The sequence below is a fragment of the Aythya marila genome, assembly GCF_965140915.1.
Source record: "Aythya marila genome assembly, chromosome: 25".
NCBI classification, from domain to species: Eukaryota; Metazoa; Chordata; class Aves; order Anseriformes; family Anatidae; genus Aythya; species Aythya marila.
The window spans coordinates 3046486-3074015 of record NC_139066.1 but is presented as its reverse complement, the minus strand read 5'-3'; the positions used below and the strand labels follow the sequence as shown (position 1 = coordinate 3074015).

Here is a 27530-nt window from a genome sequence, read left to right as displayed (position 1 = left end):
TCCTGGGCTTCTGCTTCACAAAGAAGTGCACAGAAGCACAAAAACAGGTAAAACGCTCACACCTGAATAGTTGCATTTTACCAGGATCCAAAGGGGATTTGAACTCTTAGAGGAGTATTAATTGAATGCAGTGATATAAGAAGGAAGTAGTCCACCTGCTCGGAAATAAAACAAGGGTATTATAATAGGTGGAAAGCCTGGATCCATTACGTAGACCCATTTCACTAACAAAATATTGCATGAATACATCAGTGGATTGATCTATGTAAACACACCCAGATCAGTGAGTATAAGCAAGCAAACTACAAATAAATACAAGACAGGTCCTTGATAAAACAGATAAAAAGAAACGAGTACCTTGTAGTCTCTGGATTCAAATGACAGAGCAGAATTGCCCCATGAGGGCTGAATTCAGGGGACAGAGCTGTGAAAATCAAATTTCTGGGAAGCAGCAGCCCGCAGGGATGCCTCCCTTCAGCTTCTAATGTGACTGCCCTGCCATTAGGGCTTCTGGCCACAAGAACCGTGCTGGACCTTCTGCCAGAAGCATGGCACCATGCTTTTACACTTTAAAATGAACATATTTAACTACATAAATTTAGCCCTGGATACAAACTTATGAGTAAGGACATCTGTAACTCTGCAAAGTAAGTTAGCGTAGAAAAATACAGGTAATATTTAACTGTACTCAGACCAAATTTCAGCTTCAGAGAGGCCGTTGTCTGGTAGCCTTGTGGAATCCCAGCCTGTGGCAGAAGCAAATACGTTCTAATCAAAACACTGCCGCAGTCGTGATGTGTCCTCAAGGCATTCCTGTAAAATATTTCGAGTGCCCTTGAGTCACCTGAGAATTTTTGTTAGGACGATATTCAATATGTGCACAACGACATGCCCAGAGCTGCACTGCACACAGCGCGCTGCTCTGAAACCCTATCAGTGCAGCTCCAAAAGTACACACACACACAATTAACCACAGGAGATTACAAAATCTGATGCTGCAGTAGAAATTCATTTATTTTAATTGGCATTACTGCATGTAACTGTACGTTCATACACACTTAATTAGTAGTCTTCTTTTATAAATATTTTGTGTGTTCCTGAACCACAAGACCATAAAGAGTACCAAAGAAAAAAAAAAACCCAGCTGAGTCAAAATAAATTTTAACCGCAGCTCTTCAGAGAAGTTGCTCAGCAGTTTCTGAAGGAGGAATAATAAGAAGGCATTTTACTGTTACCGCTACTGGTGTACTTTTAATCATGAAGAACGATCAAAACCACATCATAACATACAGGGATTGTTAGCTTGACTCGACTGACCCTGTTTGCTAACTGCATTACTGCAAATGAAAGAATTGCAAAGAGAAGTAATTTCAAAGGCCAGTGTGTTCACTGGATTCCACAAGGAACAAAAACCAACACTACCTTTCACCCTGCTTCAAAGCGTTACTCCCAGACTGGAAAGGCACAAGACTGGAGTAGAGGAAATTCAGATACACACAGCACAACTTCATCCAAACCCACACACCATGGAGCAGAGCGGGCTCTCACCTACCTACCTCAATTAAAATCATTACATGGAAGTGAATCAGCAAGCAAACCCGAAGTCTCTTTCACAACGCAGGACTCAGGGTTCTCAGTTTGCTCCAGGTTCCCAGGTATGGGTGCAGCTCTTGCTATGGGGCTTGCTGGTGAACACAGATCGTTCAGAGCCGCCTGCTGCTGTGTCCTCAGCTGCTCACTCACCCTGACTCTGCCTCCAGACCTCACCCCTGATAAAAGCTTCTGAACCAGGAGGCAAATCACAGCTCCAAAATGGCTGGGGAAGCTTCATCTCCAACAGTGGTTTTACACTTCAAATCATATTAATGATAAATATCATTATTAACATCACATACTTAATCTTTTTAAAGCACTTGGCTGGAAAAAAAGAAATCCAGAACTCCCAGCTTCCCACCTATACCTCCACAAAAAAGTCACGAAGCTGAAGGCCTGGGAAGCAATAACGCTGTGGGTGATGAACACTTATACATGCTAAGTGTGTGCCTTAGTGAACTGAAACACTTGGCTCTTGTTGTGAAACGCGTACATTTGTTTAAGGGCGATGGAGGCATTCCTCAAGATCCTTTCCTTAGCTTACAGAGAGACTGGGAAAGAAGGGAAGATGAAGAGAAAGGGAACGTGGAGTCCAGGACAAGCAGAGCAAGATGACTGTGAAGTCAGATTGCTTAGACCAGTGTGGGACTGCTCCCTCATCGCCAGTGACAGGACGACATCCGTTTTTGTACAGCATTAGAGAAGTACTCTCCTTTTTATCGACTTTTACAGCATTGACTTTGTACTTCACCAGAACTGAAAAGCAAATAAATAAAATTTCAAGCTTATAATACTCCATGCCATATAGAATTGTGCATGAACGATTTATTGATTTGCTCCTTCCTGCGTTACAAAGAAATTACAGAATTAAATACATTTATTAAAAATCTAGGCAGCAATGAATTAATCTAAGGTTATGTTATATTGTGATAGGCTAATACTTATCATCTGAAAAATTATCTTCCAGTGGAGGAATGGTTTCAATTTGGACTTTGTCAATAGAACAAAACTTCTCTTTTTTTCCTTTAAATTCTCTCCCCTTTCCTTAAGGAAAGCCAAAAAGAATATGTCTTGGTAAAGGAACTTATTTCAAAGGCAGAATCGCAATAAGCAATATCCAATGTCCAGTACAGTTGTTAGGCATAAGAGAAAACTTTGTCTAATAGAAAATACCGTCACGTTGTTTCTCAAGAACACATTTCTTTTTCTGTTCTGCTCGCAACCAGCAGTACTGCCGTATCAAATCTTGTTATTTCAGAACTGACGCTTTTCACTCACAAAGTAAGGAACCCACACTTGCAGAGCCGTGCAGACACAATGCACTGCTTTGGGAGATAAGCCAAAAGAAAGGGAGAGGAATGATAACAGAACATCTGACAGAGATCTGGCTTTGTACAGAAACCACAATTTGAGGTTATTTGTCTCCTGTACTGTTTTCCAAAGGTTGAGAGTCTCATCAGGAGACAATTTGTACATCCCTGGGCTTTAAACTGTAAAACGCGGTACTTCAGAGATACGGAATCACAAGAGCCATCTGCCGGCGTGTCTGCCCAAAACCCACATGGCTTTGTGTGCGGGTACCTGCCTCTCACAACAAACGACCAAGGAGTTGATAAGAAAACAAAATCTGCTTCATCAAACCGGGGACTGACAACCGCCACCTCGGGCTCCGGCACTAAGGGAGACTTTGCAAAACAGACACTTTTCCCCTGCAAGACACGTGCTAATTACAATAACAAATGCAAGGAAGTCAACACCGTGACGCGCTGCTCCAGCTTCTATGACAAATGCCTCAAGAGTCAGGCAGCACACGCTGGGCCTCCCACCTGCAGCCCGGCTCGCAGCTCGCTGATGTGCAAGGACCGAAGTGACGAAGTCAGCGCTGCTACCGGGCCACTTGGGGACACGTTTTTCAGCAGTGCAGCTTCACAACACCCCTCCTTCCCCAGTACAACTTGGGTAATAAGATACTAAACCAGGAACTATTCTGGCACTGAGAGAGATCCATATTAACCTGCTTCAGCCAAGGGAAAAGTTTATTTTCCGTTGCATTATTGCCATTGTATCTCTGCATCTTCACTGTGGTTTCCCATGGAATACACAGATGCGCTGTTTACATGGACACACAAGCACAAATAAACAATCTATCCCAAAATACTCAAAAATGTGCTGCCAGATGGCTTCAAAAAGAAAAATGAAATAGCTCATTAAAAGTTCTTACACTGCCAGCACTCCATTCTTGGAAGTAACTATGGAAGTGTAATAGAAATGTTTTTAAAGCACAGCAATATTTTTGCAACATTTTGCTTTGCAGTCAGAATCTCACCTAGAGGCTCCTTCATGGAATAAACAGGCCAGAACAGAGGGACCAGACGGAACTACAAACAATTGTCCTGGGACAGCAAAAAAAAAACAACTACCAGAAGTGCTGGGTAAACTTGGGCAATTTGTCTTCAATTCCATCTCCCCCCCTCTTCGTTTTTCAAATAAAAAAAATGTTAATATTACCACAAGTATTGCTACTGCACAACTAATTATTTTTCTCTGCATCTTATCTCCACAATGAAAATTGCATGTGGTTTACTTCCAGTATTTTTAATATTAAATCTCAGCACAGTATTGTAATGACCCACGATGATGTTTTTAGTCTACAAGATCAACAACTGAGTACTTCTATTCATTAATAAGAAAAAGACACCCAGGAAAACCGAAGCACAATACATAAAAGGAATCCTTTCAAGAACTGTCAATAAAACATATGCATGAGGAGCATTTACTTACCACTGGACCTGTTTTTGCGGTTTGACTTCCCTCCTGTAAGAAGCATCTTGAGACTGTTTCGAAACATGGCGATCCTGTTCCACTTTGTGTATCCCAAAACCTGTGTAAATTAGGAGAACACGACTTGTAGCAAATAACACTTTGATTTGGTCAACAAGAAAACATTACACAAACTCTAAGAAAGAGTTAAAAACGAGATTAAAAACCTGGAATGAAGAATAATTCTGCTTTAGGAACATGCTTCCTAGCAAGAGGAATAAGCATCCGTACAAAGCCTACCATCTCGTTGGCTTTCCTTCATCCAGACCATCTCCAGGACAACACAATCTCTGCACTGCTAGCAAGACGTGCTTACATTGTCAGAGGGTTTAAGCAAATTATCCTCACTCTAAGTTCAGAAAAATACAGCATTTAGCCAACTCTACCTCCATTTCCCATTACTATTAAGGCCAAACCTGCTGGGAAGAGCTGCTACCTTTCACAGTGTTGAAAAAGTCAGCCTTGCTAACAACAACTTGCTGACGATACTGTCTTTAGCTCCCAGGCTAGCTGACTGTCAGATTCTCCTCAGAATTGAATAAATTGTCATGAGGAGGAAAGCAACTCAAACCAAAGCTAACTGATAAAAAAAAAATCAAGCAAACATTATCCATGTATTTTTCTTGCTATGTACATCTCAAACAAACAAAAAAGTAGTCTCTGTGCTGCTGAAGATAAAAGAATGAGCTTTGGGGTTCACCAGACACACTGACAGCTTGCTCTAGTGGAACATCCTCTTATTAAAGTAGGTAAAGCGTCAAAACAACACGAAAAGCAGCTCCAAACTAGACCAAAAGAATAGTAAAGAGTCTTTGATCAGCACATACAATAAAACTCAATTTTGCTTCCATTGTATATACAGTATTCCATACTTCAAATGTAATGCATTCATCTCATAGAAATCTATCATGATCTTCTCTTTATCAATGTAAAATCCATTTTGGAGGATGCTCAGTAAATGCTACCTCAACTTACTTCACTGTTATCTAATATTCTGAAGTATACCCATAGAGCAATCCCTAATACCTAATGCAAAAAGCTTTGTACACGCATTTAAAGCCACTGGAAGTCCCTTTAATGTGACCTGTTCACTTACTGGGAGATACTGACATTTAACGGCAGATTTTGGTGTCTGCGTGTGAGTATTATTAGTGAGGATACAGTACCAGTATTTCCTTTGCATCTATTAATTGCTTAAATATTGCCTGGCTTCTTTCCGAAGCCTTGCACAATGACATAAGAGCACAAAGACCTAGTATTTGGGCTTATTCCCAGGGCTCCCAAACAAAGCCTAAGCCCCTCTTCCAAGTATCCTACTGTTACAGGACTACAGAAAAAAGATTGTCTGGCCACAAACACAATTGTCTTCAATCTGGATTCTGCTCATTTAATTCTGTAGCTGGCTGTTCTGTTCCAGCTCACAGCATAGGCAGAAAGCCTCTGGGTTTGTATCACCCTTATTAATACACTTTTTCATATGCCACACTCTTTGCACCATCAGAAGGATAAAATATGATGTAGACATCAAATGTAAAGAGAATGCAACTGAACTCAAAGTGTTATTTATTTTGGAACATGGTAATATTATAATCCCTCCAACATCCCACTAATCCCAATGTATTTATCTCGGCTTTGAGCAAGACAACAAGAAGGCAGTAAACACCTCCTGCTACTAGCTGAGGAACTGCTCAAGTCTGAAAATGATTTTAGATTAATTCTAAATGTACCACAGAAAAATTTATGTGTTAAAGGAGGATGTGAAAAAGGCAAAATATAGCAAGTCAGCAGCAAAAACTTTAAGACAAAATTCTTATGTTTATAGTTTTTTTCTTATGACCAAAGAACATTTTTACAAGGAGAGCTGATGAATGTAGAAAGGATGTTATTGATTTTTTGCAACACCTGAAGGGAAGGTGCAATTCTCTTTCCAGTGGCACCCAGTGCTAGGACAAGAGGCACTGGGCACAAACTGGGGCACAAGGTTTCACACGGACACCAGGAAGCATCCTGGCCATTCTGTGACCTAGGTAGAATAGAAATGCCCTACTAAAATCCCCCTAAAGAAGAGTACAGGTATTTTTTTTTCTCTTTTAATATAAAAGACAGCTCTCCGGGTATCCATTTGAAATCCCACCTAGATCTGGTAGGACAACTCACCTTCACAATTCTTGTACTAACAGTGGACAGCCCCAAACTTCAAAGCTCCTACAGATTGAGGAGGCGTAGGGCCTATCCCCAGGTAGGCTTCTGCACAGACCAGAAATGAGTGGAGGTGTGCCAGGAGCGCTGAGGAATAACTTAATTAACCTAATTATGCTGAAGGAGCCAACAGGACTGAGCCTGAACAATGCCAAAGGTGGGGGTGACAGTGTGCTAACGATGTTTACCTGCAGCCTTCACATGACAAAACTGCCAACGAGACTGGATTAAGTGTCTGCCCAGGGTATGTGTGGGGGCTCCATGAATTTGCTCAGAAGAACCACGTGCTACAGAAAGAAGTGATGTCTTGCACTATGACCCCGAGTTACCAGCCCCGGGGTGCCTTAAGGACTAATTCCACATACTCAGAGTTCACCTTGAAGCCTCAGAAGACCACTAGATCTTTGGTGACCCTTGTGGGTGGGAGATGGCAAGCAAGGCCTTTTGGCAGTACGCTCAGTTTAGCATCAACTCCTGATGTGGCTTCTCACTGTGCCTTACAGACAATGTTGGATTCCAAGCCTAAATACCCACTGAATTTATACCCTGATTAGTCAAGGTTTTCACTATATACAGTAATAGAATGGTCAGGTCACCAAAAACAACTCCTGTTTTTATTTTGCATGCACAACCATGTTATTTTGCACCTTCAAGTAAGTATGGCCACAGCTCTTCCTTTGCTTAGCTAATACTAATCCAGAAATAATACGAACAACGACTCAATTAAAAATTCTGTTGGTCATACTAGTTCATGGAATTAGGATTACCCAGCAAATGGCCTTACAGTATTAGGAGGAGCTGGATCAGGCCCTTCTCCATACCCCAGTGAACTCGATGCACCTTACAGCCCAGGTTAATTCTCTTCTCCAGTCCCTGCAGCTGGGTCAGCACAAGCTGAAGACGGAGGATGCTGCTCCCCGAGCTGAGCTGGGGATCCCTTACACTCCTCCCAGTGCCAGGGGAGCTCCTGTCTTCAAGCCAGGCGACCAAGGGCTACAACATTTTACTTGTCATTGGCCCTACCTGTAACTTTCTCTATCAGATGCAGTGCAGATGTGCACCAGAAGTCTCCACATGGTATCAGTAGGTAAGTAAGAAGGTATTAGCCCTATGAACCTTGTTTCATAGCAACAATGGTACTTAACAAAAGTAGCTTTTTTTTTTTTTTTTTAAAGAGACTCTGCCACATGTTGTTTTGTTTTCTAACAAAGCTAGGTTTCAATTAAGTACACAGAGTTTCTGGAGAACCAGGAAGTTTTAGTGTAAGGCACAAAGAGAAAAGAAAAAACAAAGGCAAGGGAGCAGAGAGGCAAACTGAATGCTGAAAGCTGCATCTTTACCCCAAATGTTAAACTTGAACAATTCTGCACTGTCAGTAAATCCTCCCAGATGACTAAGGTCTATTTCTTTGTTTTCTTCATTTTAAGGCAGTTTGTAGACAGCCTGCAAAAAATACTTCATGCTTTGGGTGGTATCTCTGAGGGAAAGTCATTGTCCATTGGAAATGGAATTTCCATATCAAAGCAAGTTCTTCCTGCCCCAAACACCAGCACATACTGCAGAAAATTTCAAAGGCAGAATTCACTCCCAAAACCTTCACAATATTCTTCAAAAGTTGATGAACGCTATCTTGTCAAAAGTTCAGAATATTTTTACTCATGCATATAGATAGGGAAAAAAAGCATTTGCAAACTTCTACCCAGAAGCATTTTCAATGGGAAACCAGTACCTCTAGCAATGACAACCACTTCCAAAATTAAAAAGGGCATAAGATAAATCTCGTAATCACGAAATCTCGTGCCACCCTGTCTCCACACAACACGTTGCCAGCCTGTGGATGCAGTACTACAATATCATAAAGTGGTGGAGTCCCACCCAAACACTAACACCGAGAGCACTCTGACGTACATCAGAAGGCAAGCGTTTCTTCCCACTTCATTTTTATTGGAATAGAAAGAGATCAAAGAGATCATCAAAGATGAAACAAAGCTTCATAAAACAAACACTCCGTTACAACCCATAAACCACTTAAACCACTCCATTCTAGAAGCCCCCGGTAGCACCAGACTACCTCATGTCACAAGAAAAGCTGAACTTGTGATATTAGAAATTAAGAAGCGTGTATAATAAGAAGAGTATTTTAAGACACCAAGACTCTTTCTGAATATTAGTTTTCAGGATTTAACAACATGTAAACACTAACTTAACATTTTGTGAACAAAAAAAAAAAATCCAAGCTTTCACAAATTTGTGAACTGTTTCCTCAGAGCATTCCAGCTTCAAGAAGGAGCAGGTATCAAGGCCTTTCTTTACAAAAGTGACAGATTTCTAAAGCTAATTATCACAAGATGAAAGAAATTGAAAAATAAAAGGAAAACACACACCACAGTCAGCCTTTCAAGCATTTATTCCCTGTGTAATACACATTGTGTACAGAAATCTGTTCCACGCTCCCTTCTAACAGCTGCTAGGCTGAAACTTTCTACGCTCCTCAAATAAATTATTCAAAGTTTAAGCTACCCTCTTCTTTTAAATTGCCCTGAAATTCAAGAGAATGTTTTGAGAGACAGCCTATCTCCAGGGCTGCCAGCCCCAAGAGCACACTGAGCCCAGGCCGGGCTGCCGTACGCCCTAACTGAGCGCTGAGCTATGTCAGGAGCTCCACAAACGTCCTGACAATCAGATGTGTTGAAGTCCCTGCCTCACACAACAGCTCCGACTTGCAAGAGGAGTGCGAAGAGCTGCTTATCTCTTCGAAGTCAAAGAGCTGTGTACTTCTAAGACTGGTCCGTGTATGGTTAAGAAAACAGGAGCAGAAATTTGGTATGAAATACTTCCAGGGTCTTTAAGAATAAAAATTTTCTTGTGGGAATCTAGCAAAATATGTTGAGAACTTCCAGGACTGGTCGGAAAAAAGGAAAACAAAAAGAAAAATAATTAGACCAAAACCTACCAGCCACAGGTTTTTAAGCAATACAGAATTTATTGGACAAAGTCCTGTAAAAGAATTTAGGACAACTGAATATGACCAAGAATCAATAATTTCACTTTTCCTCGGGAAAGCCCGAACATTAATCGTTGTGATGAGGGCAAGCGAGTTGAGGGCCATGACCTCCAGCCCTTCCCCATCAGAATTCTTGGAGATCTCTCACCTACACCTCCCCGAGGGCCTACCAGCAGCCCCCATAACTCCAACACTCCTGCACTTGCCGTGGCCCTTCCTCCTGTGTGCAGCTAGATATGCTCGATGCCTTTGCTTCTCCAGCTATCCTTGACAAGTTCAGATCCATAAACACAACCAAGAGGATCCACACTGTTGGGCAAGCGTGCTGCAGTTCAACGTGAGGAAGCAGGAGTCAGCTTCAATCCCTGCTCTCATTTTTGCAAAATAAAGAAGCCTTCAATGCTGGAGCCGAAAGGAATTCCGAGAACACCACAAACAAGTTCCCAACAACAGCCCTAGGATGAATGAGGCCAAACATATTTCTTGATGAACCCATGGTGATTACGTTCACTTCAAGCCTGTGGTGTTTATCGTCACTGCTGACCTGGATACAGGTAGAGCACGAGCCATGAGACAAGAGCATTACAAACGCCCACCCAACCTCTTCTGGGTAGCAGCTCGCTCTGGTACCCTGCTAGACCCGTGCTAGATGGAGGCAGCTGTTTGCTTCTGGAGCATGAGGCACAGCAGGAGGAGACCACCCAAAAGGTGCGCTTACCCGCGGATGTGCTCTGCGTGGGCTTGAGTCCCCTGTCCTCATTAACAGCACGACATTTCTCTCTTATTTTGTCAAAAATTTATGCTTCTAGTAAGAAGGATGGCAAATAATAGCATGCCTGCTAACAGAGAGCTGCCACTGCTAGACAGCTGACAGTTTACTCAGAATCTAGCTAACCCCAACTTTCCCAAACCACCCCGACCCTGGTAGGATAAGCTGGCTGATCACAGAATACCAACAAGCACTTTGCAACCCGATCTTGTCATTCAGGGCTTGTATTTGCTCTGAGGAAAAAAAACAGAATCTCCACCAGTATCTTTAAGTGTTCGGGTTTAACAGAAGAAAAACTAGATAGCTATTTAAAATGAGATCGGAAACACTACTGAAACAACGCAGTCACTCGCTAGAAGGAAGCCAAAAGTCAGAACCGTTCTTTGTGGAATATGGAAATGTAGTGACCTTGAAATTCAGGAAATTTAATTTTGAACGGGGCTTTATCATCAATCTAGAATTAGAAACCAGGTTACACAAAATGATACGGACTGAATTCATAAGGGACACTAACGCTCTCCGTATACAATGTCAGTTACGCCGCCTCTGAGAAAACTGATACTGAGGAAAAGTTTCAAATATGATTACTTGACTTTCATCAACTTGTGTTCAGTGGTTTTAATCTCTTCTGTGTTGCCTGTAACACTTAAAATTACTGTTTTGGTTGCAAATCGTATCAGCGTATCAATCGTGCATTCCTCAAAAACCATGAGCTAGGGATTTAGGCTGAAACAAAACTTGGAACCGTTTTGTCAAAGTCAAGTCTAGTTAAACTGCCTGCCTCGGGAAACCAAGACACTGGAAGAAATTTCAGGGCACTTCCTACAGCTGGCATCAACAAGCCTCGCTGTGCCAGGACCAACCATCCTGATTCCACCCCAAACCACCAGAAGGCCAAAGAAGTGCAGAGGGCTCCAGCAGCAACCACGGGAACTTCAACTTTTAGCTGTGACACAGAGTAGCCAAAAAGTCTTGCTGTTGCTCAAAAAACAGCTGCACAGGGCATGCCCCTTTTGAGATGCTCCTACGTTAAATTGGAAGATACAATGGCAGGACAGAAAATGAAAACAAAAAGTAGGCAGTGTATGACATGGCAGGCAATGTTACAGCACCAGGCTATTTTGAGAGATTAAAGGAAATTTGAATGATTTTCTTCATTTTTAAATGATCTAGAACACTGAAATACAGACCTACAGACCTGCTGCAAACTTGCTCAAGTTTCAAGAATATTCAATATGGGACCGAAGTTCAATCCACTAGCAAGCCCTGAAAACTTTCTCAGAACACTGAAGGTTCTGGATTTTACAAATGAAAGAACAACTTGAAAAATTAAAACAGAATTTTTTTTTTTTTTATGTAGAAGGCTGTGTCACTATTATACATCCTGTTCACAATAAAAGCATAAACTGTTTTAATAAGCAGTTAGAATGAGTTTTTATATACATATATAATCTCAAAAAAACAAATTGCATAGAACCCTATATAAATATTTTTTATTACATCACTGTTTTCCTGCTGATTATTTCCAGCAGGAAAATACACAGAATGATCAAACTTGACTACATGAAATTCTATTACACTTTTTTCTCTAACTACAGAAACAATCAGGTTAAAAGATGGACAAAACTGACATAGGTAGACAGTGCCCATGCTCTGTTCAAAGATTAACAAAGAAACCAGGACAGAGCACAACTTCCATTCTACTTAAACAGATACAGTAAAGAAAATGTAGGGGGAAAAAAATCTCCTACCTTGATATCTTTAAGCAAGTTAAATCTCTAGTGAAAAGCGTCTTCCTCCATGCAGCGGAAGTCCTGCAAGACACAAAAACCAACATGATTTAGTAGCACCTTCTCAACTCGCTACCGCGCCCCGTGCTGTCTAGCTGTACGAGCTAAACTGGAGGAATCTCATCCAAGGAATAAACCCGCAGCTCCTCCCGGAGCGTTACTGTGTAAGCTATCAGCCTCCACTCTGCACCAACACCATTCGAGAGCTCACGTTCACACTTCCAGATCACTGTTAATCAATACTCATTCGGTCGCTTGACTCTTCCCTCTCAGCTCCATTCAAATAAGAGAAGCAAATCAGACCACGTGTTCCTTTCATACCCATCGCGTAGTGTATAACATCTAGGGGGTAGCGCTGCTTTCCAGTATTTCTCCTCCAAGCCATCGAGCCTTTCTGCTAAAATCCTACAACCCGTTCTTAGTTTTTTTTTCAGCTGAATCCTTACATAAACACAACTCCCACGAAGGTGTTCAGCACTAAATCAAGAGCTGGGTGCTCAGCCCTTTGCTCTGTCTCCACGTACACAGGCCAAGCTCACCAGCAGAGAGCCACAATGAATGTATTTTACTGCTCACTGAAAAAGACCAGAGCACCTACTTCGGTACTGCCATGGGTGTCCCTGTGTGCTGACAATATCACATTACATGCTTCATCAATCTAGTCTATGAAAATCTTGTTTGACAAATGAAGGAAAACAAAGCAAAACGACAAAAGCAAAATAAACTGAGACCACCTCAAGTTTGCATGTTGTAAAGCAGAGAATAATATTTGACCACTTCACTATTTTTTACTTCTACTGCAAGAAGTAAAGTAAAGTAAATCGCCAGCTTAACTTGGGGTTTGCACTGCTCTCCAGAAGCTCAGGAGGAACTTCTTAGATGGTCTTCTATGAATAATTTTGTACATAAAGCTCTCAGACACTCCATAAATTCATGAAGCGACTCTACCTTATTTCTCAGGGTTGCCAATTACCTCTCTGCTTTCAAGTTTTCACTTCCGTGGAAAAATAGCAAGCAGCACACAGCTTTCAGCAGGATTGTGGCTGCTTCAGTCAGGCAGGCAAGGAGAACATGCAAATGCTGCTCTCGTCCCACAGCACCGAAAATAAGTCGTGTCACAGCAGGGAGGGAGATCTGCAACCTCTGCAAGTGCCAGAACACTGTGACGTGTTGACAGCTTCAAGACTAAGGTGGTTTTAACCTTTCCTCCATGGGACAGGGTAAAAAATGCAGGTAGGGAATCGGGAGCTCCTTTGGCAAATGCCCAGCCCTCCGCCACCCTGCACGGCAGTGTTCACCCTTCGGTGATCCGGCTGGGAGGATCCTTTGCTGGGTCCTCCCAGCCGAGCAACCATGTTCTGTAGGAAATGCGCTGTTAGGAAAATAGGAAAACCCAGCTAAAAAGCCCCGAGTGTTGAACTGTACACAGCAGATAAATGGAAAATAAGTTCCACAGTTACAGAACTTGTTTTAACTGAGCCCTTATGGAGGCCAAACTCAAACACGTTCAAATCAAGACATATTTTTATTAGATGTTGCCTCACAAAAAATGCTCTATTCCTTGGGGCCGTGAGAAATAAAAGAGGAAGGATCTTAAAAGAAAAAAAAAAAATAGATTTCCATTTTTTACAATTCTTTTAACTGGTCAAGAACTGGGACTGGAAAAGACTCGCAGTGAGTGCGCGGAGAGAAACTTCTCCCTTCCACAGCAGTGACGTTACCATTTCTAGAAAGCTGAAAACATGCAGAGAGGCTTGGAATAACTAATAAAAGCATTTCGGTTTGCTGCCACCTATCTTCTTAACTCCTCTCTCTTCATGTGATCCCCTGTAAAAACAAAGAGCAGAACATGGCTTGTGCAGCATAAGCCGCAGATGAGTGCTGACTGCCCGTAATCTGCTCGGTAACTTTCCATCTGCATTCACGGAGCGTCTGTGATGAATATGCTCTGCACTGAGCTTTTAAATAGCCGAGCTTTCATCTGCTCGTATTATTACATTAGAAATCTCGATGTGAATGCAGCAGATATTAGTGGGTTGTCAATAAAAACTGAATGTCATTAAAGTGCTTTTATTCTTTTAATGCCTTTAACCCCCTAATTATATTTGTAAATTCTGCTATTTAACTGCATGAAAGTTATAAATTCTGACATGTTGTATCACAACAAATACATTTGGGGAGCAATATACAGTTATAGGCAAAAAAATCAATTTTAGAATTATCCCTTCTTGGTTATAGACATAAATCACACCGATGGCATGTCTCAATCAAACAACATGGTCTGGATTTCTCCAAATATTCTAGGAGTTTGGGGGTTTAAAACCCGTGTCCTGTGCTACAGCTGCAAGTCATAATATAAGAGAACTGATTTTTTTGATTATTACATTGGTGCAGCTTCACCAAGCCAGTTCTCTTAGGCTCAGCAGAGATGGCAGCAGTCCTACTTAACTCTTACTCACCCACACCCGACATAAATGACTGCTGTCTGCTCTTCCATGACTGCTGTGCTCCCCACAGGCAGCAGGGGGGATCTGCAGGACAGGGCACCAAGAGCCCGGCACCATCCCACCTACCCCAGACCTTCACTGCTCACACTCACCCTGCCTTTGGCCATCCACGCAGCAGCCCCTTACTGCCAACTGGGATTTCTGCAGCTAGAAACCAGGCAGAGTTAGCTGGCTGACAGCAGTGCCTTCCAACTGCCATCAAACTTTGCAGATTTGTAATATAACCCATGATAGGTCACATTGCAAAATATACCAGATTCACGGTATGTCACAGCTATATCAATATATACCTACGGTAGGAATATTTTAAGTTCCACAATGCCAAAAAATCCTTCTAAGGAGTGCTTTTTGCTCACAGAATCAAGTAATTGCTGTGAGGACCAACACAGACAACGTACACACGCTCACAAAGCTGTTCTAAGACACAAAACACCCCCAAAACCTGCTTCGCCCACCGACGGCATCCACCTGTTGAGTTCTGATCCTTTGAACCACCGCGAGCCCCGAGCAGCACCGATGCCCCGACGCTTCCCCAGCTGTGCTCCAGTACATCCACTGCTTTATGCCACTTCATCCGGGATCACAGCAATCCTCCCTTTGAAGCAGTTCTGATCATTCTCTGCATCCTGGACCTTTTCACTGATTCAGACAATTTCTGAATGAACGCCTTGTGAACAGAGCTGCTCCTACAGGACTGAATGAAAGGACATTACGTACTTTCCAAGCCCAGAATACAAGGAAACACTATTAAAACGTCGCAAAGCCAAGTAACCAAAAAGCTAAGGAATACAAGGATCAAGGTTTAGCACGCGAAGTGGATGAGATAATTAAATAATTCAAGCACAAAGCAGCCCATCTGCAGCCTTACAGTCCCTGATACTTTCTGGGCTACACCTGTGTAAGCAATAACTGCTCTAAGTCCTTCTGCAGAAGAGCACACTGAAGAACAAGCAGGGTGTAAAACAGCAAAGACCCACAGTCACCACGTGTTCCAGCATCTAGCTTCAAATCAGTCCCTAACAGACAGCTTTTCTAATCTTGCTACACATACAGGTATGTGATCGTATGTTAACTCGATTTCTAGGCATTTCTAATGCACAAGTGCACCAAACAAAAGGATGAAATAAAAGCCAAGTGGCCCGAGTGCCCAACAGGAGGGCTTCCAGTTAACAAAAAAATGATGGGGACAGGTTGGGAGGTGAGTTTATGAAAAATCTCAAGATTTTCAAGACTTTTAGTTGACAAAATCAAGCACCCTCCTGTTGCTCCAGTCCATGAGACAAGGACCTGACAAGGAATGAATGCGTTGGGATACAACCATGCAGGTTCCAGCTGCAACGGCTTCCTTTCAAGCTAAATCCACAAGAGGAAGACGACTTAAAGATTAGAGATAACGAGCAAAAAGCAGCCTTCCGTAGCTGCTTGACTAAAGCCATGAAAGGTTTGATTTCACAGAAACAAGTTTAAGAAGTTTGTTACGTGGATATAAATGCCATCCACTGTATATTTTTAAATATTTAACATCACTACTAAGCAAGCTTCCAACAGGATGAAACGTAAGACTAATTTTCTGTTCATCCTAGAGCAAACAAAGCAATCTTTTTCCCCATCATCTATGCAGACATTGCATTTAAGCAGGTAAAATTTCACGGCAATTTTGCAAAGCTAATTGAATTTGAAGCCTCTAAAACAAACGTAGAATAGGTCACATGTACCCTGATCTCAGCAGTTTAATTATATTTTCCCAGAGAAATTAACAACTTACTCATACTACTTTTTTTTTTTTTTTTTTTTTTTAATCAACAGAGCATTAATACACAGACTTTAAACACAATGACCATCTGTCTTTGAAAACCATACACTACACCAATGATCAGAACATGCTGCTCAACCCGTTCTGCTGGAAAGAAATTCTCTGAACTGGTCTCATGAATAGGGATTTCCATCCTTAAACGAGGTTATTTTTCTAGTTTTGGCTGTCAGTTGCACCAGCTGGTATTCATCTGATAAATTGAGTAAGCTTGGATGGTATGCTAAAATCAAATAAAATCACAGTTTAAATTCTTTGCACATACATACATGTTGGAAACAAAGCACACACCGACAGAAAAATAGCCTCGATTCCAGCTCAAAGTCACATAACTCGGTTTTTAAACAAAATGTACTTTTTGTGTGTTTGTTTTAATGACAGCCACCACCCAACAAATCAAAGATGAGGCAAATGGCAACGTTCCTTAAATTACAGCAACGGCAGCAGAGTTGACCTAACTGTATCAGGGACTCGTCTGGAAAACAAGTGTCACGTTTCCATCTCCATGAAGAGTACAACTTCAACTTCTTCCTCTGAAATAACATTTGAATCACGTTACTACACGCAATTACTGCACAGGATCGTGTCCCATTGATAAATCAGGAGTGCCGCACGCAGCCATACGACGGAGCACTTCAGTCCGTATTTAGACACCGCCTGGCTGATTTTCAATAATATTAAGCAAGCATCCACTCTACCATATTCTAAGTTGGCAACAGTTTCCTCATAATTATCACTGTAAATAACTGTGGGAAAGCGTCCAGACATCAAGAGAATTATGAAAAAAAAAAAAAAAATCAGAAAATTGCCCATGCTTTAAATTAAGATTTTTCTGCTCACCTCATGTGCCTTAAAAAAATAAAAAATAAAAAAAAAAGGTGTTAAATGCGGATTACATTTACATTCTGCTATCTTAACAACTCAGACTCTTGGTTTTATATGAAAATTATAATGAGCTTCCATTTCATTTCCTGCCTAACAAACAAACAGTTCCAAGCTATTAACGGAGTATCCCATTCTTCAGCATCCTAATAACGTTTATCAACGTGTACAAACATCTCTACTAGCGCAGTGATTTGGGGCAGGAGCTCACTTTGTCTTGTTGCAGCGATTACTGCTGCAAAGCCCTCACCCTCAGATGCTAATTAACAGAACCTGTTTAATAACATTAACTACAGCCTGTTTGTTCACCTCCTCTGCTCTATCTACAGGTTGGTCATTGTTCATTAACGACTTGGTTTGGGTGCTGCGCTCACGATACACATGCCAAGGTGACCACGCAATGATAGGTTATGTGAAGCACGCACCAAGGACAATATTTTCATCCCAGAGTTATTCAAGGTTAGGCGACTTAGTGTAATTATCTGACATTTTAATAGGTGTGAGCACTTCTCAGCCCACGGAGAGCAGGACGCCGATAAACCACTGGACGCAGCAGTCGTTTTGAGCCTCCCAAAGCTCTCCCCGGTGCAGCCAGAAGTTTTGCCAGGGATTGCACTGAAACCAGGCCGGGCACTCTGGCAACGCCCCCGGCTCCAGGCCACCCAACACAGGACTCCAGCTGCTCGGTGCCCGTGCCGAGCCCTCACAGCGCAGGGGCTGGGGAAGGAGGCCAGGCCCACTGGCTGCCTCTTGGTGTGCTGTAATTCCTGGTGGAACCGTGCTCCGTTTCATGGGTTGGTCTCCTTTGACTTCTGAGTTTAAAATGCACGTGTGCACAGGACTTCGTCTACCAGGGGAATACCATCTGGTTCTCCCACCCAGACGGCACATGAGAGCTGCAGATGTGCTGCTTCATGTCAGAAAGCCCAGAAAAACTGCTCCTGCTCCCGCACACGACACTAAGAGCTGTCCCTGCTGCCCTAATTCCAGCTCTGTCGTTCAGTGCACAAAGCTACTGAGAGAAGGAACATCGCGATGCTTTCCCCGTGATGCACGGAGTGCAGGGCATGCACCAACACAACGCCTGGAACCTCGCGCTGTAAGCAAGAGACATAAACATGGGCTGGGAACACTTAACTGGGGGAATCAGCAATAACAACGCTGAATGAGGCATTCTAGGCTTTCTGTTTCATGTTTTGCTTGTTTGAAACAAATATATTACAGGAAAGTAGCTTGAAAATTTAATTTCAATTCATTTGTTTTTAAATTGTCTGAGGACAGAATTACCTAGAGCTGAATGGCACAAAACCACCATCCTACTAGCAGTCTTCATCATGAGAGGTGTATGTCCCTAAAAAAAGTCAATTACTCAGAGATTGTATAGCCACAGGTCTTTTTCAAACATTTTTTAAACTTGGTATAACTTACAACATTAAGACGTATGAATGTTAACATACATGGACTGGACTCTAGGATACAAGAGGAAAGTTGGAAAGAAAAAAATGTACCTCGCAAATTACAAACCATGCTTACATAACAACAGAACAGCAGTTTGTGGTCATGTTTATTTTTTTATGTTTTTTTGTTTTGTTTTGTTTTCACTTATCTGCTACATCCATAGAATATATCGTAAACTCTGAGTTAAAAACAGCAACGAAAAGGGAAAGTAAGTGCTACTTTGTGCCCCTCAGCCTTCATTTCTTTGTTAGCTGGCCATGTCTATCCCAAGCAGGAAAAATGAGACTTAGCAAGAGTGGATGTTCTGCTTTAAGTCACTTTTCCAAACTTTCCAACACAAGGCAATGCAAAAACCACTGAAGTATTAAAAAATAAATCAAGTTTGAGGATGTGAGAGCTACTTGATAACATCATATCAGGACATTTAAAGACTTCCCACCTTATCAACTCTTCCAAATTAAGCTCCAGTACCTGGCCATGCGTGCAGTTCTCGTTCATTCCAACACAAAACAAAAGCTGTTAGCCTTAAAGTACCACAAAATGAGAAATGAGGGGAAATTTCCACACTGCACTAAAACTGCAAGGGCAAAGCACTTGCTTAGTGCATCACACCCACACAGCAGCACACACGAGCAAGTACTTGAAGGAAAGGGCATGTTTATATACCTTTTATCTTTTATGAAGTATGTAAGTGGTATTTAAAATAGGCCTGGGTACTTAAGACAATGTGTTTAAACTACAAGCAGCTATAAATGAATCCATTGTATGAGCACTCTTGAAATTACAGAGTATAGTATACTTCAAAATAATTCACTGGTGTATCTACCAGCTCTGCTTCCTACTGGTCCTTGTCAGCTAAGAACTCAGGTTTCTGATTTCATCCTGTAATGGGCAGCAAAAATGTAGATATGAAGATTTACAGATCTGGTTTTTGAGCTGAAAACCCAATGAGATTTTTAAACTGGAGAACCTGGCTCACCCGAGGCCGGCTGTTACAGGTCCATAAAGAAAGCAGGCCAGGAGAAGAGGAACAGCAGCAGGCAGCCAGCCACAGTTACAGTACCAAAGTGAGCAGGCATTCCCCAAGCCCATGGCTCAGTTACTCTCTATGTGACTCTTGAAATCTACCCCGTCACCACAGCTTGGGAAGGCCCCCCCTGCCAGCTGAGAATATTGAATATCCTCTTAAACCTCGCCCAGTTGCAAAATAAAACACATTAGCTCACACGACCCACTCCCTTTGGCTCACGTGTACTTAACTCCCTTCAGAAGGCTGGCACAAAAGCATCTGAAAAACCTGGCTGAAATTTGCTTCGGTCTGCTCAGAGGGTATCAGGTATCCCTTCTGCCTTCTCTTCTGCCTGCTGTCAGTTGTGCTTTGCAGCGAGCCACGTACAGCTGGACGGCAGCACTGCCACGGCACCGCTGCTCCTTGGAGTCTCTGTAGGGCTGGAGCGGTTGGGGTGGAGTGGCTGCCCTTCGTTTCGGGACAGGACATGCTCTACCCACCAGGCACGGACACTCAGAGTATGGACAACTGTGCATCAAAGCCGAAGATAACTCAAAAGAGCTGAGTACGGCAGCATTGGGTTCTGTTGGTTTTTGGCAAAAGAACAAGCTATAACTGGGTGGGTTTCCTTCTCAAGTCTGTGAGCATCGGGAGATTCCTTACAGAAGGGAAAAGCTCAGCTGCGAAATAACCCTTACCTACCTCCTCAAACTGTTGGATCTCCCAGGCTGTTAGGTAGATCTGCTGGTGTGAGCAGGGACACCCAAGCCTTACCCTTACCCACGTCTCCTCCTCCCTGCTGCAGCACCGTCCCACCCCACGCCACCACCCTGACAGCAAGCGCCTGCAAAGAGGACTGGGATGTGTTAACGTGGGGTCAGAGCTCCTCTTTCCAGAGCAGTTTCAGTTTGGGGATATATCCTACAGCAGCATATACACATTATATCGAGATACACATATATCTCTCGTACACACAGTCCACTTCCACCAAACTCCAGTGTTGGCAGGGTTCAGGGTTGAGGAAACCGCTCCCTCTTGCAACACATCCCCACTTCTCTCATCCCGGGTGTAAAAAGCAGCATATCCTCATCCTCGCTGCAGCACAAAGCCAGCCTCTGATTCACCTTTATTACACTCTGAAACAACGTTTATTAGGAAACAATGGCCTGAAATTTCCTCGGGCAAGTTCTGTAGGAAAACATTTATGACATCAAGATCTGTTACAGCAAACACAATATCATCTGCTGTTGTATTACCACCCGTATCAGGAAGTCTTTCTTCTTTAACAAGATTGAGTCTGAACAAGACAAAATAGTTTAACATTCAGTGTTGTAGCTAGATTGGATTATCTTAAGTCTAAATTAGACATGGATATCACATTTTTCAAAGTTTACTGCTTTTTAAGCAAAATAATGCAAACAGCACTGCAGAAACCACTGAAGAACGTACTTACCATGAGCCCAAAAGAAGGCGAATTTCCTCAACTGCCACAAAAAGTTCTGGTGTTCTATAAACACACGCAAGGAAAATGAACACTGCTTCGGCTTTTGGAACCTCTTGCCACCCTGCTATTAAGGAGGTATTCATAATCTCGATCGCCTGGTTAGGGGATATCTTCATTTAACACACTAGCCTTTAAACATCACAGGCCTGACGAATAAATCCCCAATTAACCCACAATCCCCAATTAACCCACGAGCGAAGCAATTCCCTGCCTCAGCAACACCGCCCAGGAAGGCGGCCGTGGCAGGAAGGTGGGCACGCACTCACCAGCTGGCCGTGGGACACTCACTGCGTTTCCAGCAGTGATTCAAAGGGCCGAGTGCCAGTGAGGATTTAAGGGCGCCTGGGGAGGCATTCTGAGAGATGCTATTTGCCTATATTTTATCCGAAATTTGTATCGAGTTTCTTTTCCAAGCAGTTGTTTCTAAAAGGCATCTCCTTCCCCTGCTAGGCAGTTCCATTCTGCTCAGCCGCTGTTCCTCAGAAATCATCCCGTGTCTCATCATCCTCGTCGCCCTGCTCTGCACCTTCCCCAGCTCTAAAGTAGCGCTTAGAAAACAAGCAGACCAAGCCAGACCAAGCAGCAGCCTGCAAGATCCCACGAACTCCTAAGGTGGCTCTGATGCTTTTTTATTCACTGTTCCTTTCCCGTTAATCCCTAACATTCTGCTCTCTTTTTAAACAGCTGCCCAACACCACACCGATGTCAGAACTGCCAGGTCTTACCCAGCAGTAACATCCAGCTTCAACCCATCATTACCTTTGCAAACTTGGTGTTAATTCCCTGCGTGTGCAGGAGAGACACCTACACTGCATTTCATTCTGGTGCTGACCAGCAGAAGGCTGGCAAGGCCTTTCCACAGCTGTTTGGTCATCCCTTGCTTTTCCTGCCCTGAGCAAGTATATCAGCGGCAAGACTGCTCACATCCATGCCCACTCCATTTTTGAGTCCATTAAGGAGCACGTCACCCCGTGCAGAACCTGACAAATGCAGAATCATTTCTTTAAGGCTCTCAGCACTTGCCTATAAAGAGACAGAAATTTGTTTTCAACCCTGCACCCGCAGCACCCGCTGTCCTGCTGGCTGCTCGCAGGGCTGGGGCCTGCAGCACCGGAGTCACTCCCCACCTGTAATGCAGCGTGAGTCAAGTCAGAGCGATGGGAGCAGTACGACTGAAGCTAATTGCAGCTGGTATCTCAGCACCTGCTATGATTACAAAAACGTAGGTCTTCACCTGGATAAAAAATCAGTTAAGAGGTTTAAAAGCTTAATTCCACCAGGAGACATGCAGAAGATGCTCGCACCGAGCTCCTCTGCCTGTCCCCATCCAGAGCACAGCACTCACCCTGGGAAGCCAGCTGTACTCTGTCCTTCAGACCCCAAACAAGCCAGCTCCTCCCTCCTGGCTCACACCGAGCTTTGGTGGTGCCTGCCATGCCTCGTGCCACCTGATGGGGAACCCACAAAAAGCAAACCCTGAGCACTGTCAGATCCACGTGGAAGCACGGTTCTCACATGTCACAGGTGGGTGCAAGCTGCTTTAGTTTTCCAAAGGAAAGCAACCAAATGTAACTCTCACACCCAGTTTCATCTGAAATACAAACGCAGATTTTTTTCTAAATCAAGTTGAGGTGAAACCACCAAAATTATCAGACAAAACACAGGAAAACTGACAGCTTAGACATTATTCCTCTCCTCTTTAAAGCGCTCCCACCATCCAGACAGTCGAAATTCTAATAAAAAGGCTTGTAAAAAGGAAATCTTCCTTCTCCCAGCTAGTTACTTCGCAGAGCTGATGACTGTGTTTGCGTTTGGTTTTCCGGGTATAGTCCGATCATTTCCTCCGCTGCTCTCCCAGCCGCTTACAGGAGATATCCACACAGCCACGGGGAACAGGAAAAAGAAGAAAAGCCCAACTGAATCACCACCGAACCTCAAACTACTCTTTCAGTTTCAAGATGAGGTCTCTCCTGTTGCAAGGTTATTCCATTTGTGTGTGACTGTGTGTGCTCATTCCTTTAACACACCATGCGCAGGCACAAACGGCAAGGCTGCAGCGTGGGCCCTGTGCTCAGCCTTCAAGAAAACCACGGCTCGCCTCGCTTCCAGCAGAACAAACGGGCCTCCTGAGCAATCCCTCACATTAAAGACGAAAGATGAAACAGCTCAAACCTCAACATTTACACAGTGCAGAGTGCTCCTGAGATCCGGCAGTCCTTAGGTGGGCGGCCCCTTCCCCAGAGGTTCAGGGCAACCCCAGGAATGGTCCTGTTTTTTTTTTGCTGTTGTTTTGCTTTGTTTGTTTTTTAAATTCAGTAGAGAAACTACTTCCTCGTTAAAAACAAAACCCACCACCATGCTACCGCAGCTTTCTTTAGCACAAAAAACACACAGATATATTGAGAATCACAGCGGGTAACTTCCTATTTTAAAAAACTCAGATTACTCAAAAATATTAGATTTTGAAGTTGCATTTGAACATTCAATCTAACGACTGTCTATCTGAGATAAAAGCTATTAAAAATTCAGACTCTGTAGTTGGTGTTCCATTTTGCAATGTTGTTACATATCCTAAAAACAAGTTTTAAATTTAATTCACCTGTGCAACAACATTCTATTTGTTTTCATCCTTTGCAATTCAATTGTTTAACCATCATGGGTAACACACTTTTAGATCAACATTTCTTTTTTAAAGAGAACACAAAAGTAATGCGTTAAACCAATTTAAATAACCTTCCTCACCAACAGCACCTGTATCCACCTCATTACAGCACCCATTTCCCCAGCTTTTCCTTTTTAATTGCTCCTCTTCTCCAAGTCTCCGCTTGATTCCTCCACCTCGGGTAGTCATCAGGTCCCTCCGGGAGCCTGCATCACGCTTACTCAGGCTATCAAACAGGCTTCGCGTTTTCAACAAGTTTCAAGTTTCCTCACTTTGTTGAATATCCTGTTTTCCAGAGGCAAAACATCAGGCAGAAAACACTCAGCTGCGGCGTTCTATGGACGTCACGATAAAATCCCCGACAATGCTACGTCGAGCCCTTTCTTTGGGAAGGGGATAACAAAGGCAACGCGGTATTTACCAGGGCAAGCAGGAAATTGGGGCCACACCACGCCAGAACTGCTGCAGAGATGCGTGATGCTGTCAGCCGCCACCAGTCCCCTCTCCTTGCCACAAAACCCCATCGGACTCCCCAGCTTTACCTACTTGATGGTGAGCACACTGCAGAGCTCCTCTCGTTGAAAGCGACCCGCAGAGGCACTCCCCGAGGGCTGACGGCAGGAAGAAATGAGGTATGTTTCTGACAGGTCACAAATATATAAATAAAGCTGCTTATCTGCTTCGCTAATCATGCCTTTTTCTGTCCCAAAGGCGCATTCCCGGCCAGAGGCTCCTCTGCACACCAAACGCCTCCAGGTCAGCCAGATCCAAGTACCAGATGCAAGGTCAAGGTCCTCCCCCAGAGGTTTTTAGCACTAACCCTACCACATCGCTCATTTTCCTTGAGCGTACGGAACCCGTTTCACATCCGTCCCTCATCATATGAGCCCACAACGTTTCACATAGAGCAAGAAAACGCAATTCTCCAGGCTCCAATGACCAAACCACTCGTAGCAGCCCTGCCCATCCCGACTGATGTGTGGAGATGTGAGGTGCCTGCCTACCATCCTCTGTTCTTCTATCGACTGTACAGACGCACTGTTCAGCTCTTTTAAGTGACAATGAAAACCCATTCGAATGATATTTTGCATGTAAAAACATACTGGCTTCTGTATCATCCAGTTCTGCTTACTTCTTCCCTTTCTCATGTCCAAGACTGACTGACACACGTCTGAGGTAGCTCCTGAGAAAGGCACTGTGACATGGGTCAGGTTTGCATGATGCTTCATCTGCTTACAATAAAGCAAGGCACCATCCTGTCCTCTTAGGCGATCCTCCAACAACATCCCTGCAGATATTATCTGCATGAGCAAAGCAGTATTCAGAACGATGTTAAAAGACTAATGGAATAAATACACTGAGCTTTAAAACAGGTTTCTCTTTCACGTCCTGTTTATCTGTTCTTTAGATTCAGGCAGCGCGCTTGTTTCAGAAATGGTACAGCCCCAAAAACGTGACAAATGCTTCCCGGTCTGGTTTTTAAAGGTCCCATATTGCCACTTCCTCCTTTAATACAGCGACCTGTTTTCTGACCTAGCTATCTGTAAGGAACCCTCCCCATTCACCTGCAGAAGTTTGTCACTGCATTAGTGCATGAATCCCACCCAAACCCTAGAAGGCACACCTTTAAAGCTGCCCGTCAGCTTTTCCCAAGTAACACAAGCCGCTTGATGTTTCAGCCATGCAGGAGGGGAGCCTGGAACCAGCCCAGCTCTGCACACGCTGGGATGCAGCAGCTTCAGCAGCAGCGTGGCACAGGACATCACATTACTTGCAGCAGCCCCGGGAAGGAGACAACAAAGCCTTTATACATGACGGGTGCGTTATCTCGCTGGCAAGAGACAAAGGAGGCATTCTTCTATACACAGGCTCTAACCGTAGCACCAAATCCAACAGCAAAATCAACTTCTGAATCATTTCTGCTCGCATCAGATGTGCATAGGCTGGGTTCACAAGCACCAACAAACCCCTAGAAGTCTATTTCCCCTGCGCAGTTTGGAAGAGCTTACCAACAGGCAAGAAATGCAGACCTGGTGTTAGTTCTAGGGCATCTGACAGCACAGAAATAGATCTGTAGCTTCTCATCTTGCTAGAAAGCAATTATGACTATAAAGCCACTGCTCTTATTAATAAAACTAAGAATTACCAGCAGGTTCAGGAAAAGTATCTTCACAGGTTGCTTCTGCTACAAACTACAGCTGCTTTGCTGCCATGTACAGTAGGAGTGCTTAAAGTTCAACAGTTATTTTAATTTTGCTTACACAAATTAAGCTAACTACACCGCTGAAGCAATTAAACCAGAGGAAGATGAGGAATGAATTTTAATGCTATTAGCGATACCCCTTCCTTCTAACTCTTATATTTGTTTGTACAAAAATATTTGTGTTGGGGTACATTTTATTAGCTTGCTCTGAAACGTGTCGGAAACTCGGGCGGCAATTAGACAGATTGGTGCTAACACTGAAGGGTAATTCACTCTATGGAGCCATTTAAGAAGTCCTACTTAGTCCTCTCTAGATGTGCCCCTGCCACATTGTCCAAGGCTACAGTGAAACACGAACGATGGCTATACTGACATACACACCCACAGATATAAAACCCTGAACAGTTTGCAGGAAATCATGTAAAATTCTGTATTAATGTTTGCAACCAACACAGCCACTGAGTCCCTACAGATCTTACTGCAGGTGTACCTGAACAACACATGAAGTTCAAAACAACTGGCAAAAAGTAGTCAGGAAGTTTTACCACTAACAATTAGAGAAATGAAATTCCACTGAAAATAACTGGCTTGCTCAGACGTTGCTTGGAGCGAAGTGCTCTACATAATCTTGACTGCAGGATTTCTACAAAAAGGCTACTTTGCCTTCCAGTTCAACCTTGAGTCTGTCAAACCCACAGATAAATAAATGTACCCATGTAATAGGAGCCAATATTTGACTGACCTGAAACAAACGGTACACAAACATTCCTTAAAGCCCTCTGAAATACTCAGTTCTGGCAGTGAGTGCTAACGCTGCCATTCCCCTTACCCATCCGTAATGCTGGTGATATAAATACTTAAATGGCATATTAAAAAAATCATTACTTTTTTAATTTTTAATCCTTGCTGTCACGAAAGGGTCAAATCTATGCATCCAAGCAGAAAAGGCAGCTGCACACTCATCCATCTTCGGAGAAGCAGCCCGTGGAAGTGCCATTATCTGTCCTGTTCAGAAGGACGCCGATTGTCACTCGCAGCCGCACAGGTATAACCGTGGCAAAATCCTGTCTGCCTGTTAAACCACTCAACCAACTCAGTCTTAATCCTCAGATAAGCTTTTGTTATCTCTAACCTTTTCATTACGAGATCGGTGGCCTTTTTCACAGCAGCTCTTCCAAACACATTACCAAGTTCAACATCTCCCAGTTACTCTTCCCACCAGCCGATCTGCATGCTCATTTCCATCCCATTACCTATGCAGGAAGCGCATTTACACGTTCACAAACATCTTGCTGCTGCTGCTCTGTTTTTCAATTTCAC

The 27530-nt window shown here is 43.2% G+C and overlaps 1 protein-coding gene across 17 annotated transcripts in view; it reads right to left on the bottom strand.

Annotated features, from left to right (window-relative positions):
• Window positions 1-27530, bottom strand: part of TANC2 (tetratricopeptide repeat, ankyrin repeat and coiled-coil containing 2) — a gene marked incomplete at its 3' end in the record, with an annotated part of 279985 nt that overhangs the window by 204275 nt on the left and 48180 nt on the right. For 16 of the 17 annotated variants that reach the window (XM_082779048.1, XM_082779047.1, XM_082779046.1 and 13 more), the window contains 2 exons: window positions 12137-12199; window positions 4375-4474 (listed from right to left, as the gene is read on the bottom strand). In XM_082779048.1, the coding sequence (XP_082635174.1) occupies window positions 4375-4441 (67 nt within the window). In that variant the 5' untranslated portion in view covers window positions 4442-4474; window positions 12137-12199. Of the gene's footprint in view, window positions 1-4374; window positions 4475-12136; window positions 12200-22472; window positions 22580-22690; window positions 22794-27530 lie in introns of all 17 variants that reach the window. The other variant, XM_082779045.1, reaches the window with a different exon arrangement.